This window comes from Pelobates fuscus, chromosome 2, assembly GCF_036172605.1.
Source record: "Pelobates fuscus isolate aPelFus1 chromosome 2, aPelFus1.pri, whole genome shotgun sequence".
NCBI classification, from domain to species: domain Eukaryota; kingdom Metazoa; phylum Chordata; class Amphibia; order Anura; family Pelobatidae; genus Pelobates; species Pelobates fuscus.
Window position 1 is genome coordinate 141,019,153 of NC_086318.1, and position 20,479 is coordinate 141,039,631.

The 20,479-nt window shown below is 40.0% G+C and overlaps 1 protein-coding gene across 2 annotated transcripts in view; it reads left to right on the forward strand.

Moving 5' to 3' along the window:
- Positions 1-20,479, forward strand: part of LOC134586875 (probable cation-transporting ATPase 13A4) — a 147,393-nt gene that overhangs the window by 107,645 nt on the left and 19,269 nt on the right. For both annotated transcript variants that reach the window (XM_063442776.1, XM_063442777.1), the window contains exons 24-27: positions 1,986-2,082; positions 2,518-2,590; positions 12,492-12,666; positions 15,391-15,563. In XM_063442776.1, the coding sequence (XP_063298846.1) occupies positions 1,986-2,082; positions 2,518-2,590; positions 12,492-12,666; positions 15,391-15,563 (518 nt within the window). The remainder of the gene's footprint in view (positions 1-1,985; positions 2,083-2,517; positions 2,591-12,491; positions 12,667-15,390; positions 15,564-20,479) is intronic.

Here is a 20,479-nt window from a genome sequence, read left to right on the forward strand (position 1 = left end):
TGGAGCTTGTTCCCCTCATCCAGACGAACAATTCCATCGAACAGTGTTCTTCTAGGATCTACAGAACCGAACGCAGGCGATGATGGAAGTCCAGTGGTGTTTGGGAGTTTCAGTGTCCGATATTAGTTCCATGAACTTGACGACCAAAAACAGCTGCCTGCGTTTATGCAAACAAGATGGCCACCACCTCATGGTCATTCATATGAATTGTGGCCACCCAGACAAACAATTAGAACACTGAGGTGAGAACTGTTCCAAGGTGTAAATAGGGGTTAAAAAGCTCCCGGTTGGTCCCTGGTTCGTGTGGTTGTTACACGAACCAAGCCATTTAAACTGTCTTTTAAAGGTTTCCATGTAGGGCCCATAGTCTGTGGGCAGGAGGGTGGCAAGCAGGCTGCTCCAGGAGCTTGTGGCAATCTCACGTGGGAAGGGAAGTTTGTCACACATTTCATCAAAAAAAAATAAAAAAAAAAATGGGTTAAAATAGTTGAAAAAAATGTATCAAAAGAATTGGAGACAAGAAAGTGGGAGAGAGAGAATAGAGTGAATGTCCCAGTAGTAGCCATCCAATATGGACTTTTCTTTCAGTTGACCTGTTTTCACATATTTGAGAAATGCCATGGACGTGTTCCATAGTTAAAATGTTTTTTTTTTTTTTTTTTTTTTTTTAGAAAAACACATTGTAAGTTCTTAAAAAAACAACCAAAATAATATCATTCAAAATTGTTATTAAATAAATAATGAACAATACCCCTTTATTTTTCATTGGTATTTTCTTTCTGACGCATCTGTAGAGAACGTGAAGTGTCTTAGCCAATCCTGCTTCCCCCATTTTTTTCAGTTGGAGTGCTAGTATGTGCCACTAGCCACTGACAAACAAACATTTATGAGACATTTATTTCAGCACTTTCTCTTGTGAACTAATGGAATATTAATTCCAAAAATATTGCTTATAAGAGAAACGTTTAATGACCGCATTTCAATCCAATTGTGGATTTGGAAATTGTGTTCCATCATGGCAACATGAAAATTATGAAAAGATTGAACATTTCATAATGTTAAACAATGAAAAACCACACACACAAAAAAAAAAATACAACACAACTACTAGCAGAGTTATTTGCTAAAGTGGGTATTGACTGGAGTACAAAGTGATTTCAATGTGAATTTCAAATTTAAAGCCAAAATAGACAAACTGAACACTGAATTGACTTGGAGAATTTTTCTAATTCAGCTATTTTGACCTAAACTGTGAAATTTGCTTTGAATTCCAAGTAATTCTCATATAAGTGAATAGCCCTGCTACTGTGGGAAATAAAAAAAAATCACACTTTTCTATTAGAGTAATTCACTAATTTTCATTCACAGTAAAATACAGATTTCCGGCTAAAACAATTAAATTATTGAAAATATGGCTCTTTGAAAATTAACTTTACATTACTAAAAAAATCATACTGTATAACAATATGTTAATGAATAATCTATATAGGGTTATCCAATAAAGTGTGAACTGTCAAAGTTCACAGCGAATTTTACATTTTAGCCTAAAATAATTAAACTGAAAATATAGTGGACTTGTTGAGTATTTTTATTTTTACCTTAAATTAGAAATGTCAATTCACGTTGAATTCCCATTAATTATAGTTAGTAAATAACTCCATAAGTACCACTTTTCATCTGAGTTATCATCTCAGGAATTACCCAAAGCACCTTATAATTGCATGCTATCTTGTTTTATTTTCAGATTTTTAATTGGTTAAAAAAGAAAAACTTTTGCTCCTTAATATTTTCCAGTTTTGACTTTTGAATTCCCAACATTTACAATGCATTTGGCCCACAATAGTTTGATTACAAATTCAGTCAATAATGCTTGATAAATATTTTAATAACCATTATACCATTTAATTGCAATGTTACCACATCTATATATATTTATAATGTATTCAGTTATTAACCCTATTTGTTTTATTTCATTTTCTACACAGGGAAGGAAGAAATGCCTTTGTGACATCGATATCTTTATTTAAATACCTGATTATGTATACAATGATTGAGCTTGTTTGCATGCTGCTTCTTTTTTGGGTATGTCCTGTAAATCTATATATTTATATAATTCGGATTATTCGTCTGTATATTTATACAATTCAGATTTTTTAGTCCAGTGTTAATTAACAGAAACATGCACCATTACGCAAATTGTTACTTGAATTTACCTTTAGCAGATTTTGTATTACATGCCTTGTGAAAATGGACATCAATTATTAGATTGTGATCATGACATTAAACTGAATCTATTGACAGATTACACTATATAAAGCGACTGGCTTTTATATATAATCAAAAAATGTTACTACGAAAAGCCTGCAAAATGTTGATAATTTAATCACCATCAGGAAAACGAGTACGGTATTTTGATAATTCTTAACACGTTGTGTGCCATGATAAGTCAAAGAAACCCGAACCAAGAGAAACAAATCAGTGACAGTCAAGCTAATTTATTGTCTTTTCTTCTCTTAGAAACAAACACTCCTTGGAAATTATCATTACCTTATGCAAGACTTGGCGATAACTGTCATAGTTATGCTAACAAGTAGGTTTGCCTAATTAAAATGTTATTTATCTGAAAAGTATATTATGTATACATTTTAACCTCTTTACTACCAGAATCAAGTATACATATTTGTGTTTTCAGGTATTTTGCAAAATTAGATTTAATTCACAAAGCCTCACTTTCATTTATACCATAGGGATGATCTCTTCCAGAAGCCAGTAGTCACTGATATAATGCCAGAACGTTTTATGGCAATGTCAGCTAACCTCTTGCTTCCAAATAGGAAATTAAGTTTCAATAGGTCTCCTTACTTCTACAGTCAAAGAGGGAAAATGACTGAATAGACTCTACACGTGTTAACATTACATGAGCATTCCAGAGATTGCTAAAGCAGTTTTAAATGTCTTTATTTTGCAAATATATGATTTAATTATTTTTACTGTATGTGGGAATTATTCTAAAATGCAGACATTCTTTTTACTTCTGTTGTCAGTATTAGTATCCTGTACTCAGCAGTGGGATTCAAAATTTTTAATAACCAGTTCAGACTTTTCATGTTTTAAACTCCACAGGGGTAGCCCAAAACATTGTGCTGCCTGAGTCCAAAACTCTATCTTCCCCTCCCCCACCAGCCACACACACACACGCATGCGCACACACGCACATGCACATCAACACAGTCACACATATATTCCCTTGGGGGGGGGGGGGGAAGGAAATGCTACTAATGCATTAAATGCATAAACTTTGTATCTCAAGCCAATATACAGTAAAACATTGCATATCATGCCAATGAGCACTAAATACAAAAAATAGGTATACCATGCTAATGAGTAATAAATACATACGCTTGATATATCATGCCAATGGAATGTGAATGCATAAATCTGGTATATCAAGCAAATGGAAAGTAAATGCAGAAACCTGGCCATAAATATCTCTCTTCCACTAGCCTCTCTGTGCCATCTCTCTGCTTCCAATGAGGGTGTCAGTGTGTGTGGGATGGTGACAGTGTGTGTGGGATGGTGACAGTGCGTGTGGGATGATCACAGTGTGGGGGTGGTCACAGTGTGTGGTGGGTGATTGCGTGTATGGTGACAGTGTGTGTAGAGGGTGATAGTGTATGTGGTATGGTGATAGTGAGTGTGGGTGGGTGATATCCCGCCTTCCATCCATGTCTCTGATCCCCTCCCTTCAAACCTTGTCTCTGTTCCCCTCCCTTCCATCTATGTGTCCCTCCACTTTCCATGTCTCTCCCCCATGTCTCTCTCTCCCTTCCATCCATGTCCTGCTACCCTTTCCGTCCATGTCTCTTCCCCCTTCCACCCATAACCCCTTACACTTTCCATACATTTCCCTCCCCGCTCCCCTCCATGTCCCCCATCCATTTCTCTCCCATCTTCGATCCATGTCTCTGTTCACCCCTTCTATTTATGTCTATCTTCCCCTTCTATCCATGTCTCTGATCCCCTCCCTTCCATCCATGTCTCTGTTCCCCTCCATTCCATCCATGTCTCCCTCCCCCTTCAATGTCTCTTCCACATGTCACCCTGTACCTTCCATCCATGTCCCACTACACTTAACATATATTTCTCTCCCTCCTCCCCTCTATGTCCCTCTACCCCTTTCATCCTTGTCTCTCCCCTCTTCCATCAAAGTCCCTCTTCCATCCATGCCCCCCTTCCCTCCACTTCCTACTATTGATTACATCCATGTCTCTCCCCCCTTCCATCCATGTCCCCCTACCCTTTCCATCCATGTCTCTCCCACCTCCCCTCCATGTCCCCTTACCCCTTCCAGCCATGTCCCCATCCACTCCATCTCCTATTGCCCCTACCAGCCTTGCCCCTCTCCCCACCATGTCATCCTGCCCTTTCCATCCTTGTCTTTCCCCCAAACTTCCATGTCCCCCTACCCCTTCCTCCATGTTTGCTTACCCATTCCATCATGCCCCCCTCCATGTCCCTTTACCCATGTCTCTCCGTCCCTCCCTTCCATGTCCTACCACCCCTTCCACCCATATCCCTTTACCAGTTCCACCCATGTCCCCCTACCTTTTCCATCCATGCCCCCCTCCATGTCCCCCTTCCCATTCCATTAATGCCTCCCTACACCTCCATCCATGTCCCCCTCACATTCATGTGTCTCTCTCTCCCTCCTTCCCCAATTGGCAGGCAGCCTGTTTCCTCACAGACCCAGTGCCCTAGGTGAAGGTAGAGCGAACTCTGACACCTAATGATACATGCCCTCTCCCTTCTGTTTTACCTGTCATGGCAAGGGAGGAGGGCATCTTGCTGTCCGGCACGCTGTGCCTCCTTCACACTGAGCGCTGGGTAGTCATGTGACATCCAGTGCTCCTATGCAGAGAGGGAGAGAGAGGCGCTCCCCAGCTAGCTTTGTTTGTATGCCGTTCCTTAATGGAGCCGCATGCTACCAGGGGACGCAGGCTGAGGGGAGTGCAAAAATCCCTTGTCAGTCTGACAACTTATTTTTGCAACTACAACAGGGACGGTTTCCCTACTGATTTGGTGAATTTGTTAAATGTTAGTAACAGGTTCATTCGAACCGACTCAGTCCCACTACTGACTGTACTGCCTTTATGGTCCTTACAAATACCCTTAAGCAAGATATTTGACCATTGTCATTTATTAATCTATTTGTGTCACACTTGCTGTAGTAGAAAAATTCATTTTTGCTTTTATACTAACATTGCAGTCTCTGTGTGAAATATTGAAATAAAAAAACAACACTCTAAAGTTTTTAATTTCCAAAATATTTTTATCAAGGCCATATGAATAAGCGAAAAATTGTCTAGAAACCAATCTATACACAAAATTGCTGTCCTACAATATATTTATATGCTAGCTATGTATCACTTGCTTCAAATAAATGTGATGTGTTTTTTTTTTTCTTCAATCAGAAGTGCTTGGTAAGGTGTAGGTTAAGCAGATAGATTTAGATATAATTTTTTTTAAATTCATGGGGCCAATTGAGAAGACCACATAAACTTTCCAGTTATTATTATTATTATTATTTATACAGCACCAACAAATTCCGCAGCGCTGTACAATGGGTGGATTAACAAACATGTAATTGTAAACAGACAAGTTGGACTCACAGTAACAGAGTGTCAGGATTACTAGTTGATCCAGCACGTAGAATTGTGTCACACAGATGACTAATAGGTAACGTACCAAAGAATAGTCAGGATACTTGCCGAGGTCAGGGGTACAGAAAGAGACACAACGATAAGAGAAAGCCAGAAGTCAGGGATACAGAATACATAGAAGTCAAAATCAAAGCCAAAGTCAAAAACCAGAAGAAACTTGAATCAGGAACGCGCTCTCGGACAACCACAAGGGAAATCACGACAGGGCACTGAGCAGGATGAGAACTGGGCCTAAATACCCCTTCTCTAGATCTGACCCCAAAGGCAGTTACCAGGTTCCCATTTGCATAATTGCTGCTCAGCATTAACCCTTCTGTGGATTTGGTTGCTGCTCGGCACAACTTTTCCTGTGTGGACAGTAAATGCCATTAACCACATTTTTATAAGCGGATGAATACGTGACACAGAGGGGTTGAGGGCCCTGCTCAATGAGCTTACATGCTAAAGAGAGTAGAGTAAAGTGATACAAACGTTAAGGGTAGAAAAGTAGATTGGTAGAATAGTATTTGCTGAAAACTAAGTGTGTTTCAGGATGCGAGTGGGGGGGAGGAAGTTATTAACAGTTTAATTAATACACTTTCATGAAGAAGTGAGTTTGTAATGCTTTTTTAAGGAGTGGAGTTTGGGTGAGCATCTAATGGAAAAGGGAATGTAGTTCCATTGGAACAGTGCAATCATAGAGAAGCCTTGCAGGCCAGCATCAGAAGTGGAAGTATGAACAGAGGATAGACGTAGGTCTTTGGCTGAACGTAGGGGCCTAGACGAGACATACTTGTGTATTAGGGAGGATAAATAGATTGGAGCAACATTATGTAAGCAAGAACCAGAACTTCTTACAGGAAGCCAATGCAGGGACTTACAGAGGGGTGTGGCGTTGGAGGTCTGGGTGGACATGAAGATGAGCCTCTTTGCCACATTCATTATAGACTGTAATGGGGCAAGTTGGGAGCTTATAAGGACACTGAGAAGCGAATTGCAGTAGTCAAGGCAAGAGAGCATAGTGGCATGAACCATCACCTTAGCAGAGTCTGGCCTTAAGTAGTGGCGGGTGCACGCAATGTTTTTAAGATGGAAGTGGGTGAAGGAGATGTCAGAGTCAAAGAGACAGCTAGGCAGTGAGCCTGCATGGTGGAGCTGATGGTAGCACCGCTAATGTGGAGGAGAAAGAAACAGGAGTAGCAGCACTTGAGAGAGGAAAGACCAGAAGTTCTGTTTTGCACGGGGTGAGTTTAAGGAAGTGGGCAGCGATCCAGTTAGAAATAGCAAAGAGGCAGTCATGGATACGAGTTAAGAGGGGTGGGAGGAGATAAGGAGAGGACAGATACATTTGCATGTCATCCACATCGAAATTATATTTTAAGCCAAAGGAGCTGATGAGTTTACTAAGGGAGGCGGTATAGATAGAGCACAGTAGGGAACCAAGGACTGAACCTTGGGCAACACCAACAGAGAGTGGTTGCGGAGAAGAGGCAGAGTCAGAGAAAGAAATACTGAAAGAGCACTGGGAGTGGTAGGAGGAGCATAGAACAGCAGCACAGCAGAGGGAGTGGGGTTGGGGGAAGTATTGTTAGGGGAAGGAAAAAGATGAAAGATCTCTTCCCTGATTGTACAGATCTTCTCAGTGAAGTGACTTGCAAAGTTTGTAGTGGTCAAGTAGGTAGGAGGAAGAGGAGCAAAAGGGCAAAGAAGAGAGTTAAAAGTGTGAAACGAGCATATGGGTTAGCAGGAGAGTGTGGTTATGAGGGTCTTGAAGTAATGCAATGTTGCTTTTGCACAGGAAAGATCTGAGCTGTAGGAGCGCAGCACAAATTTATAGTGGAGAAAGTCAGAAATGGAGTGTCTACAGCAGCGTGCAGCATTTCTAGAACATTTTTTAAGGTATCAGGTCAGCTTGGTGTGCCAAGGTTGCAGTTGTCAGCGCTTGCTGTGTTTAAGTGTATTGGGTGCCATGATATCTAGTTAAAAAGAGAGGGTGGAATTGTAGAAGGTTATAGAGCAAGGGCAGGTGAGGTTTCAGATAGGTAGAAAGAGAGTTTGTCAAGACAGTGGTGTTTTCTGTGAGATTGGTGTGCCGAGGGTGGTGTAATTTGAGTACTGGGTCAAAAGTCAGCAGATGGTGGTCAGATAGAGAAAAAGAAACATTGGAGAAATTAGAGATGGTACAGAGATTGGTGAAGGTGAAATCAAGAGTATTTCCCACTGTATGGGTTACTTTATTAGACCATTGCATGACGTCAAAAGAGGAGGTTACAGAGAGCAGGTGAAAGGTAACAGTACAGTTGGGGTTGTTGATTGGGATGTTTAATTCCCTAAGTATGAGGGAAGGAGCGCTAGAGCAGAGGAAGTGGGGTAGCCAGGAAGAAAAGTGCTTATTGAATAGCCTAGGATGACGTGGGGGCGGTAGATAATGGTAGTTGACTCATGACCATCGTGTTACTGGGTATTTATCTGGTTTTCCCATTGGCCAATCTAAACCTGTCTGGTAGACTCAATATTTTCTATTTGTCCATGATTTAGAATGAGAATGCACAGCATTCTCAAATAATGCATAAGAATGCATTACATATAAGACACAGCCTTTTCCCAGAAGGTATACTCTCTTCAAAGTCTTGAAAAAGCACTCTTAAAAAAGCACAAACAATTGAAAAGAAACTTGCCTCATATATACTGATGCTGCTACACTTTCTTAATTCTTCCACACTGCTGTCAGTTACATCGAGAAAGTATAGCATTCGGTGAACAGAATAATTAATCTCACTCCAGACCGATGTTAAAAAAGTACAACAATCTATAAAGGATATGTGTGGGTCAGACTTGAGAAATCATGCGACTTGTGCTCTGTGAGAAGTATTGGTTCTGACACATCTTTTTTTATAGATAGAAACTGTATAATCGCGGCCAAATGTCGATTTATAACCGAATCAGAAGAGCAAAAAAAAAAGGCCTGAACATACACCATAATGTTATTTATATATATTCTGCAGTACATTGATAGGAGCTAGCCCCTTGCCATCAGATCAAGTGAGAAAAATTAATCAAGAGAGGAAAAAAGAGTAGGAGCTCTAAAAAAAATCTATATTTATACATTGGGAGTTTTGGGAGCATCTCATATTGTATTGTATGCAAATTTACTTTCAACAGAGTCTTTACTTTGGAAAACACAAGGTTTTTCCAATCTATCATAAATCTTCAAAAATTATAACATTTTACATTGAATGAACATGCATTTAGAAATAAAACTTTTGCCATTCACCCACAGACATATATTAATTGTGACTATAACTTATTTGAGTGCATTTGCCTAAATTAATCAAATTACTATTTATATCTGTTTTGAAAATCACATTTCTATAGTTTTACTTTAAAAAACACAGTATGTGTGTCTGGGTAAGTACACATGTGCATTTACTTCTAAAATACACCTATATGCATCGGCAAATCTACTGCTACTGCTCTGACTAAAGTTTTGAATGATCTAATCACAGCTACTGTAAATCCAAAGAACACTACTCCATACTAATTCGTAATACTGTCATGAGAAAGAGTCTGTGTCTATTAGGCATGCACAGATTTTTGTGAATGCTCCATCATTCTGTGTAGGTCATAGTGATCAAGATATCTAAAATCACAATACACAACTCAAACACCCTCTATCTGTCAAACCAATATATTGCATGTTCTGGTTTGGCTATGAATAGGGCAATTCACACTGAGTCTGTAAGTTTTGTGTAAATGAAAGATCATTTGTTTTTACTTGCCCCCCATGTCAAGAGTTATCAGCCTTCCATTGTTTCATTGGAATGAGCCTGCAGAACTGTGAAATAGTTTATTTGCTGTCTTGAACTGGCAACTCTCTTGGAGGCCACCAGTTAGAGAAAGGGACATTGTTTTATGGAAAATTAGAACATTTCTAAGAATCACAGGCTGAGAGGTTGAGTGCAATCCATCCCTGCCCCGTTATTTTAAAGACTCATGTTGTGAAGGCCATAAGGGTAATCATATCATGTTATATGTGCATATGTTTATGTGCTGCAAATTATATCCAAAACTATTCATAATTTTCCTGGTGACTCAACATACCAATGCAGTATCTAAACAATGCAATTATTTCTAAATATGAGCATAACGAGTCACAATAATGTTACCTGCAGACACTGAACTTTTTGGAGAAGCTGTAGATTGAGTTTTTCCTTGTGCTGGGGTTAAGGGTTCAATAATAACTGCCACAAGAAGACCAACAAGTATGCATATTTTGGAATGCCCTCTTATTTATTTTTTTGTTGTGTCAGAGGTACAAAAACATGTTAGAGAAAGTATTGTTTCACCAGTAACATTAACATTTGATTTAATGACAACATGATTTTCTTTCAGATGAAAATATGTTGCTTTTGATTGCTTTTATTGTTATTAGAAATCTTTTATCACATTTGGTCTTTGAAATGTGGTATCCTGTTGAGTATGCTAGGAATATATCCTTTGAATTATATAAAGTAGGTGTCTAACTCATATTCAATTTAATTAGGGTGTGTTGGGCAAGTCGTCTTCTCAAATACAGGCTGCAGATGTGTACTCCCAAGCTCGCAGACACAGATACACACTAACTCCACACACACACACACAAATATTCACATGTCCACGCATACACATCTTAGCATTCTTATATACACACATGCAGCTACACCGTCTCATAGACACAGATGCACACATCAACATTTTTAATCTTATATTAACTTATTCTCTATATTTAAATAATATGCATATGTGAGTTGTGAGAAATAAAATTAAATGTGGAAATCCACACATAATCTATATATGGATATGTGTGGATTTCCACATTTAATGTTTTATATATATATATATATATATATATATATATATATATATATATATATATATATATATATATATATCATGAAACTGACAGTATCCATGCTGGCTTTTCGTCTTTCAGTGTTCTAAGCTCTGCTCTTGACTGTTACTGAACATACGATGTGGAACAGACACACAAAAAAAGGTCAATTTCTTGACTTCCAATGCATTGTGTAACACACACAGGCACCTGGGACGTGTGTATCGCGAGGCAAACAAGGCATTTGCCTTGGGCGGCACTTTGCAGGGGACTGCAAAAAAAGCCTCCCGCAAATGCCCAGGCAGATCCCTTGCTTGCCTCGCGTCCTGGAGGGCTCAAGAGCTGGCCGGCTTCCCACTTTTGAGCCCCCCTGAGGCTGGCAGCTGGCAGCGGGCAGCGAAGGAGCATACTCACCTGAGCTCTTCCTGCTCAGCTCCCTCCTGCGCCGCTTAATAAGGCTTAGTAATGCCGGGAGCCGGACTGACGTCATATTCCGGCTCCCGGCATTACTAAGCGCCGCCTACTCAGCCTGTGTGCCCCCTGCCTGCCCGCCCAGCAGCCACACTGGGAGGCTGGTTTGATTTAAAATAAAATTTAAAAAAATATTAGTTTGTGAGTGTTAGTGGTAATGTCTGTGAGTGTGTATGTCTAAGTGAATGTGTGTGTGTGTGCGTGTTTGTGTCTGTGAGTGAATGTGTGTATGTGTCTGTATGTCTGTAAGTGTGTGTGTGTCTGTAAGTGTTTATGTGTGTGTGTGTGTGTGTGTCTGTCAGTGAGTGTGTATGTGTTGGTCAGTGGGGGCGTGCATCTTTCAGTGAGTGCGTGCGTCTGTCAGTGAGAGTGTGCATCTGTCAGTGTGTGTCCAAGTGATGGTGTGTGTGTGTGTGTGTGTATGTCATTGTTTGTCAGTGTATATGAGAGTGCGTGTCTGTCAGTGAGTGTGTGTCTGTCAGTCAAAGTGCGGCCTTGACAACAAGGGCTGGGGGAAATTTAAACTCTGTTACAGGCATGTACACACACACACATACACACACTCTGTTAAAGGCAGTCACACATACAGGCACAGGTACACACAATGGCACAGCTACAGCAACACACACAATTAGAGTCACACGCAGACAGACAGTCACACACAGACAGACAAACAGTTATACACACACACAGGCAGTCACACACACAGGCAGGCAGTCACACAGACAGACAGTTACACACAGACAGACACACACGGGCAGGCAAACAGTCAGACACACACACACACAGTCACACACACAAGCAGGCAGTCACACAGACAGACAGTCACACACAGGCAAACAGTCACACACACACAGGCAAACAGTCACACACACATACAGCCACACAAACAGGCAAACAGTCACACACACTTACCTCTTTCCAGTGGATGCAGTTGGCTGTTGGGGAAGCAGGGACTCCTTCCCTCTTCCTGTGCAGCCTCTGCCTCAGATAAGCCCCGCCCCACCACTCGGTAAGCCCCGCCCCCTCTGCCACGATTTTTTTTTTTTTAATAGACCCGAGTGGAGAATAATGAATCCTCCACCCGGGTACCTGTTTTAGCTCCCCTACACTCCGGCCATATGCGAGCTGTGTCAGCCGCAGGGCACCCCCTGCTCCATGGCGCCCTGTGCGGCCGCACAGCTCGCACACCCTTAAGGCCGGCCCTGCATGTAAATTACTAAATCTTTAGTATATGCTTAAAATAAAATTTTGTATCTCATACAAAAGAAACAGTACCACAAGTTATATCTGATTTTAATTGTGTTCTTATTTACAACAAAGTTACTGTTTCCCCTTAAATATACACCATTTGGGTAAATTTTTTGTCTTTGCTTTAGCATTAATACACTTTTGTGATTTACATCTATACAAAATATTCAGAATTTCACGTATTTTTTATTTATTTTTAGTGAGTTTAAATGGCCCTGCTCCAAAACTCGCTCCGTACAGACCAACAGGAAAACTTCTGTCATCTTCTTTGTTGTTGTCACTTCTTCTGCACACAACTTTTACCATAATTGTGCAAACAAGTACATTTATTCTGGTGCAGCAACAGTCCTGGTACAACAAAAGTGATGTTTACGGGTAAGATTACAATTATATCCTTTTATTATAAAAGTGCAATTTCTTAAACTCTTTAGGTTTTATAGGTAACGTCGGTTTCAGAACACCAAAGACCTGTGTTACATCCCCCCTTGCAACATAGAATGAAGCAGAACACCAGAATAAACCCTTTTAAGAGAATAAGGGACCTTACAATAGGTCCATAAAGGCCAAGGATTTATTTCTCTGTACCGCTTGTTCTATCACTGTGAGGAAAGCTTTTAAAAAATCCCTTCTGCTATTAAGTGTGGTTATATTTATACATTAATTCTATAAGAATTTAAAAGTTGTTTACATTTATTGTTTTTTATATGGTCTAATATACTTTCATATGTGGGTTTCAATGTTTTATAGCTAACATTTATTTATCCTATAGGATGTATAGGGAGTTTGCAGATAAAGTGATTCTATAGTGCCCGGAAAACAAGCCGTTTTCCTGGCACTATAGAATCCTACAACACCCCCCTCCCTCGCGCCCCCCTTCTGCGGTGCTGAAGGGGTTAAAAATCATTCAGTCACTTACCTGAATCCAACGCTGATGTCCCTTGGTGCTGGGTCAGGTTCCGCCCACGCTCCTCCCCTGCCGACATTATTCAATGCTTCCCTATGGGAAAATATCTGATGCTGGAGGTCGTCATGCAGAGCGCCTGAAAGCGGACCAAAGGTTTCAATTCAGGAAGCCCTGTTAGACATCCACTAGAGGTGGAGTTAACCCTGAGAGGTAATTATTGCAGTTTCTCAGAAACTGCAATAATTACCACTGCAGGGTTAAGGGATATGGGACATTGCACCCAGACCACTTCAATGAGCTGAAGGGGTCTGGGTACCTACAGTGTCCTTTTAACAGTTTTGCAGCAGTTCAGAGGCTTTTAAACTTGTTAAAAAACAGTTACTAAGCAGTGTTTAATAGTGTAGTGCTTAGGATGTAAATCAATTCAACAAAATGAACAGAGGTTAGGGTTCACTTCCAGTGTTATTGCTACTTTCTACAGGCCAGCTATGAGTAGTGGCTGTCTATTTACTGACAGCAAAGTTTTAAATAACTCACTTGAGAAAGTGGTGAGAAAATGTCATACAAAAATACTCCAACTACACATATAAAGCTTTCAGAACAAGATGGATGATAATGTTGACTCTATGAGTAAGCCACTCCTGTGTGCAAAATACATAACAGTGATATTGGAAGATGTTGTAGCTAAGGATATATTGTCAAGGTTTAGACATTTTTCATACGATGAGTTTTGACTACAATTTCAAATCATTGGTAGTATTAAAGGGACACTATAGTCACCTGAACAACTACAGCTTAGTGTATTTGTTCAGGTGAGATCTATAGCTCCCTGCAGGCAATCTAATGTAAACACTGTATTTTCAGAGAAAATACAGTGTTTACATTGATTGATAGGAATACCTCCAGTGGCCGTCACTCAGACTGCCACCAGAGGGACTTCCTATCATGTAGGGCCCTAAAAAGGCCCTGTACACGTCAGACGTATTAAGATACATCTGACGTGTGCAGGAGAGAGAAGGCACTGTGTGCGCGCCTTTTCTCTCCAGCCTGTCAGAGACGAGAGGGGGCAGGCAAAGACCGCGAGCTGAGCTGTCAGCTCTGCTCGCGGCCGCGCACACCGCGCGCATGCGCGGTAGTGCGCTCCAGACTTCAGAGGGCGGCATGAATGCCACCCTCTGAAGTATGTGCGCATGTGAGTCGAAGTCGCACATGCGCACAAGGGAGCAATGACACTTCCAAATGGAAGCGTCTGATTGCTCCCTGCTCACGCCCGCCTATTTCGTCATTTTGACGAAATAGGGGGCGCGGCTTCACAAGGCTCCCGGCGCTGGAACTAGGTGAGTAAATTCGGCTGCCTGGAGATTCCCTTTAATATTCACTAAAAAATAAAATAAATGCACCAAATGAATGTAAGCATTTTCAAATGTATATGAGAAATAGCAGGTTGGACTACGTGATACAAAGAGGTCATCATGCCCATTTTTAGTTTTATTTGCTTAAATTTGTTATATGTTGTGTATTTGCTGTGTATCATTTTATTGAACTAACAACCACTATAAATGACCAAACACCAAAAAGCACAAGCTCTCTGTTAGGTTAGAGATGCTAACCCTTGTTTAGATTTCGAGAGTGCTACTGTATATTAGATAAGATTATATAATAGTGCTATTGATTTTCCAACAAAATTAATATGTCAGGAAGTTTCTCCTCTGGTGCCCTTTATTTACATATGCCTTACTGTTGTTGAGGTGATGTTATTTCTATTGCTAGCGTCTAGGGACTTTCTGACTTTTTACAGACTACATAGTCTGATCGTTTCTGTACACCATTTCCCATAATGTCTGACTTTTTATAAAGTACACCGACAGTTTCTGAATTTTGATTAACGGAACACTCTGGTCACCATAACAACTTAATGTAATGGTGCCGTAGAGGCCCCAAGGTGCTCTCTTACCTTAAAGGTTTAAACCATCTCGAATGACTTAACCCCCAAGGTTGCCTGATCAACAGGTCACCCAAGCAGCATCCAGATGCTGAAGTTACAGACAGGGGCGCTGATTATTGGCTAGAGGTGTCAGCTGACACTCTAAGCTAATCACTGGATCCCCACTCATTAAAAAGGTACTTGCCTAAACTGTTCCTTTCAGTACACTGTCTAACCATAATTTGCTTTTTTCCATTGCTCCATTACCCAGTGTTTGTCTTCCACACAATGAAAGCTCCTTCAATCAAACTATGGAAATAAAACACCTTGACAGTAAGAATGTCTTTACGACTACATTATGGTTCGTGTCTGGTTTCCACCTCATCATTATGGAATGTATTTTTTCCAAAGGGCGACCATTCAGGCAACCTATTTATACTAATTGTAAGTAAACATGACTATTTCTCTTTGTGAACTTTTCATAATTTTGGTTGGACAGAAAGACTTTAGGATGAGTTAGCTAATGATTCCTTACTACTATGTCGTGAAATGCCTGTAAAATAGGATCATGCTTAGTACTAAGGTCAAATAGATCAGAAGAGGCAGAGTGGTGGAGGGCTTTGTATGTTAGAAAAGGGACTAAGGTTTTGTTAATTAAAATAGATAGCCAAATCAATTATTTTCTCTTAGAACCACAGATGACCTGCAGCAGGAGTCAAAATGTAGGCAACAACATAACAGAAATTCAATGCAAGATAACCCACATACCACAAACAAATACAACAGTATAGAAGCTATGTAGAATACAATTCTCAGTAGATCTTCCTGAGTGTAGGGTTAAGGAGTGACCTGCGAATCCCAATCACAAATAGTTAATGCTTTAGTAACTCTGCAACATCAATGGAAGCATTCTTATTCAAGGTTTGATAAAGACCATGGAGGTCAATATATTGAAAGTCCAAATTGTGAACGAGAAAGAAATAGACATATGTCTACTGATGTGGAAAAACTGGGAATTTCAATTGCCACTGCTTGTAAAAATATTTCATATAGCATAATTCTTTCTAAAATGCTGTTTTTATAAGGGCTACTATTTTTTTTTAACCAATTTCATTTTGTGCTAGTTGCATTTTTTTTTTTTTTTTTTTTAGGAAAGAAAATAAATATATTTAATATATTTCCCTGCTCAATGTAGCAGTTAGAATTTTATTGAAATTGAAATTTTTTGTTGTTGCTAGAACTACATCTTGCTTGATTTCTTTGCGCTTTATTATTTCACTTTTATCTGTGCTGGTTTTATTTTAACACAGTGCACTTTATTGTAACTGTTAATACTGTTGCCCTGTTCTACTGACTAATATCTGTTCACATATTCATATTTTAAGTTTATAGTGAATCTTTTATCACATTTTCTCTCTGAGTATGATGACGTAATTGTGTCTAATAGGTAATATATCACAAGAGCCTTTCTGGGTAAGCCCCCTAATTAAGTCACATGTTTGAGCCCCTTTTTATTCACTGTTGCACTTGCTAATCAAAGGCAACTGAGTATGGTGTAACACTGTTTGCATTCATGGAATTTCAAACTTTGGAGTGCTTTCCACCCCAGCTGTGGACTGCTAGACTGTCCCTTTTCACTGCTTGGGTTTATACAACTGGAAACCAAGTTATTTAGTTGCTTTATGAACTACAGGGCCAGCCACAAATTATATAATCAAGTACAATCTAAGACATACATGTACATCAGAAAGTCTGTAATGGAATTCAACAATTTCAAGAGGAATTCTGCCACTGCACATTACAAAAATTAGTAATCCTTTATTTTTCACTCACAGATATAAACATTGCATAGACATAGAGTGACATAAGCTCATAGTATAGCAAAGCCACAGCAATCTACATGTTTCGTGCACTCAAGCACTTTATAAAGACCACTTTAAATTCACAATCTCTGATTAGATAAAGTGGAAGAAGCCCATCCATCAATAAGAACAAGTGTCATTGAAATCATTAAAGCAAACCTCAGGTTGAATAGCTTAAAAACCCAGAGTAAAAAATTGAGCTGAAATTCAGAGCAAGGGGAGCATAATGGTGATGATTATTGCTGCTTTAGGACAAAGTGATCTACAGGCAGTGGCGTACACACAATCCATGGGGGCCCCAGTGCGAAACTAATCCGTGGGCCCCTCCTCTTCCCCCCTCCCTCCCTCCCCCTGACAGACACACACACACACACATACATACAGACACACATACATACATAGACACACACACACATATACAGACACATTCACACATACAGACACACTCACACACATGCATACAAACAGACAAACACACACACACACACAGACACATACATACAAACCGACACACACACAGACAGGCACACACACATACAAAGACACATACATACAAACAGACAGGCACACATACATACAGACACACACACACACACACACACACACACACACAAGACACACATACGTACAAGGACACATACAGACAGAAACACACATACAAACAAACACACACACAATGTTTAAGTCACCTGTTTCCTACCTTTTAGGTACAGGAGGGTGACTTTCCCTGGGGTCCAGTGGGGTCTCAGGTTGATGGGAGTCAGAGTTCCCACTCTGACTCATTCTGCTTCCTCCTGCGCTGGCTCTGTGTTAAAGCTCCGCATCGCTGACCGGGCCCCCTGGCAATCCATCTCCATCGGGTGGCCCTGACAGCATGGGCCACCCAATGGACGCCTTGGACGGCGGCCCTGGCAGTTGGCCGCGCAGGCTGCAAAAGATGGCGGCGTGTGCCTGGTTGCAGGGGTCCACAGGGCGGCCTGGCCCCCTGGAGTGGCGGGCCCGGTCGCTGCTGTGACCCCTGCGACCGCGGTATGTACGCCCGTGTGTACAGGAGGGAAGCTATTCCTAATCTGATATATTGTATGTATATATCTGTACATAGGGCACAAGACAGCTTTGATGACAGTCACATAAATATGAGTTAAGAGACTTTATCAGACAAGAAACAAGACCTAACACTGGGAATCAGTACAGGATTAGATATGTAAATTCACATTGACATGATATCCAACTTGGGACATGGAACCAAAAATAAATAGCAATTTACTACATTTTATTTTGTATGCTATATCATTCTATTTTGTATCTAATACTGCAACCAATGGTTGTTATTACTAATTTTTATTTTTTCGCTCTGGACTCCTAAGGTGGTGTTTTTATTTATATATTTTTAGACTTTTAGTAGATATACCAGTAATTGTATTCCATTAAAAAATAATTGAGTTCCAGGTTTACTGATGCTCTCATTATACATACATTTTGCTATAAGATATGGTGTAAGGAGACTAGAATTTTAATCTATATGCTGCTTGTCTAACCATTTTTTACTTACACTCTTAACCCACTCCCATAACTTAAAAAAAATCAAAAAACAACACATGGATGTTTCATTAAGCGTCCAAATCTTTGTACAGTATGAACATGCATAGATTGAGCACTGGGTTACCAACAGCACTTAATATCAGCAGCCTTTTGGCTCAGCTGCAAATACATGAATGCATTTAGTACCTGTGTCAATCGAGCAGCAATGCATATTCATGAGTACAGAGAAAATTTTAGTTTTTGTAATTTTCTTGAGAGCAGTTTGAGAAAAACCAAAGGGACAGAATCCATAAACGCTTGGCACCATATAAACTATGATAAGCTATAGAGCTTCTGGAGATTGTTGAATAACTTTTTAATGTTTGTTTCTCATTGATCAGCAACAACGTCCTAGTGACATACATTAATGAACACATTTGAGTCAAATATGTTCCATGTAAAGACAAGAACAAAATCTGCATTGTTTTTTTTGTTTTGTTTTTTTTCATTCTTTATTTTTGGTCTGTGCTTAGGGCTACAAGCATGCTTGCAATGCTGCAACAGCGAGAACAAGCTTAGGCAAATATTTTAAAATAAATCATTGCATGGCATATGATTAGACTGCACAGTTTTTGTTATAAGACATATGTCAGGGGATGAGGCAACATGAGTGGCAATTGGAACAGAATAAACTAACTGACAGTATAGTGTGTCTATAAAAAGTAACAATGTAGCAGCCGATAGCTTTGCATGCTACTTTACCAACAAGATTAAACAGCTAAGGAAAGAATTCTACCCTCCTTGTCGTTCTCTTTCTCAACCAAATCTAGATCATGCCTTTCCTACCCTGCAGACTTTCTCCCCAGCTACTGAACAAGAGGTGGCTGCGCTGCTCCTTTCCTCTTGACCCACAACTTGCCTGCTCGATCCTGTCCCGTCTCACCTCATCACATCTCTCTCCCCTTCTTGTGCCTTCCCTAACACACATCTTCAACTGCTCTCTCTCTTCTGGCGTTATCCCTGCTGAACTTAAACACGCCACTGTAGTACCTATCCTGAAAAAAACATCTCTTGACCCATCCTCCCCTTCTAACTATAGTCCCATATCCCTGCTCCCTTTTTCCTCAAAGCTTCTGGAAAGACTTTACCCGTGTGTCTCGCTTCCTCAATTCCAACTCTCTCCTTGACCCTCTTCAGTCTGGCTTCTGCCCTTTCCACTCTACTGAGACTGTTCTTATCAAAGTTACTAATGACCTAATCGCAGCTAAATCAAAAGGAAACTATTCCATATTAATTGTAGATTATACTAGCTTTAGTGTAACTATAATCTTAATTTTATTAATGACAGGAGGCGAATATTTGCTTAAGTCTCTCTTTACTAGAACTCCACAGCAGCACATTAACATAGAGATAAAAACACCAGAGACAAAAAAATCAGGAATCTATAAAAGGCTTCTCCCAACTATCTATTTCCTCTTTCACGCTGCGACAAATAAAGTACATGAACAATACACCACAAATACAATAACAGAAGAAACAAACATAACATAACGATGAATGCCATGCGAACTTGAAACCGTGGAACCAGTGGGTGAAGCCTTGACCTTTATCCTGTAAAGTAGTCGGATCTAAGAACTGTAGCCAAACCATTAAACTGAAACGAGATAAACAGAGTCGAAAACACTGATTAGCGAATGAAATGTACTGAGAAAACATGAATCCCCATCATAAATACTGACAGTATAATATCCCAGATAGTGAAAAAACCTGAATCCCCATCATAAAATACTGACGGTACCATATCCCAGATAAATCCCAACTCCCCCAGATAACCAACATAGCCCAGGAGACCAGGTTAATAAATAACAAGTCATTCAAACCAACAAACAACAAGGGGAGGGAGAAACTGTGAGGGAAATATTCGCCTCCTGTCATTAATAAAATTAAGATTATAGTTACACTAAAGCTAGTATAATC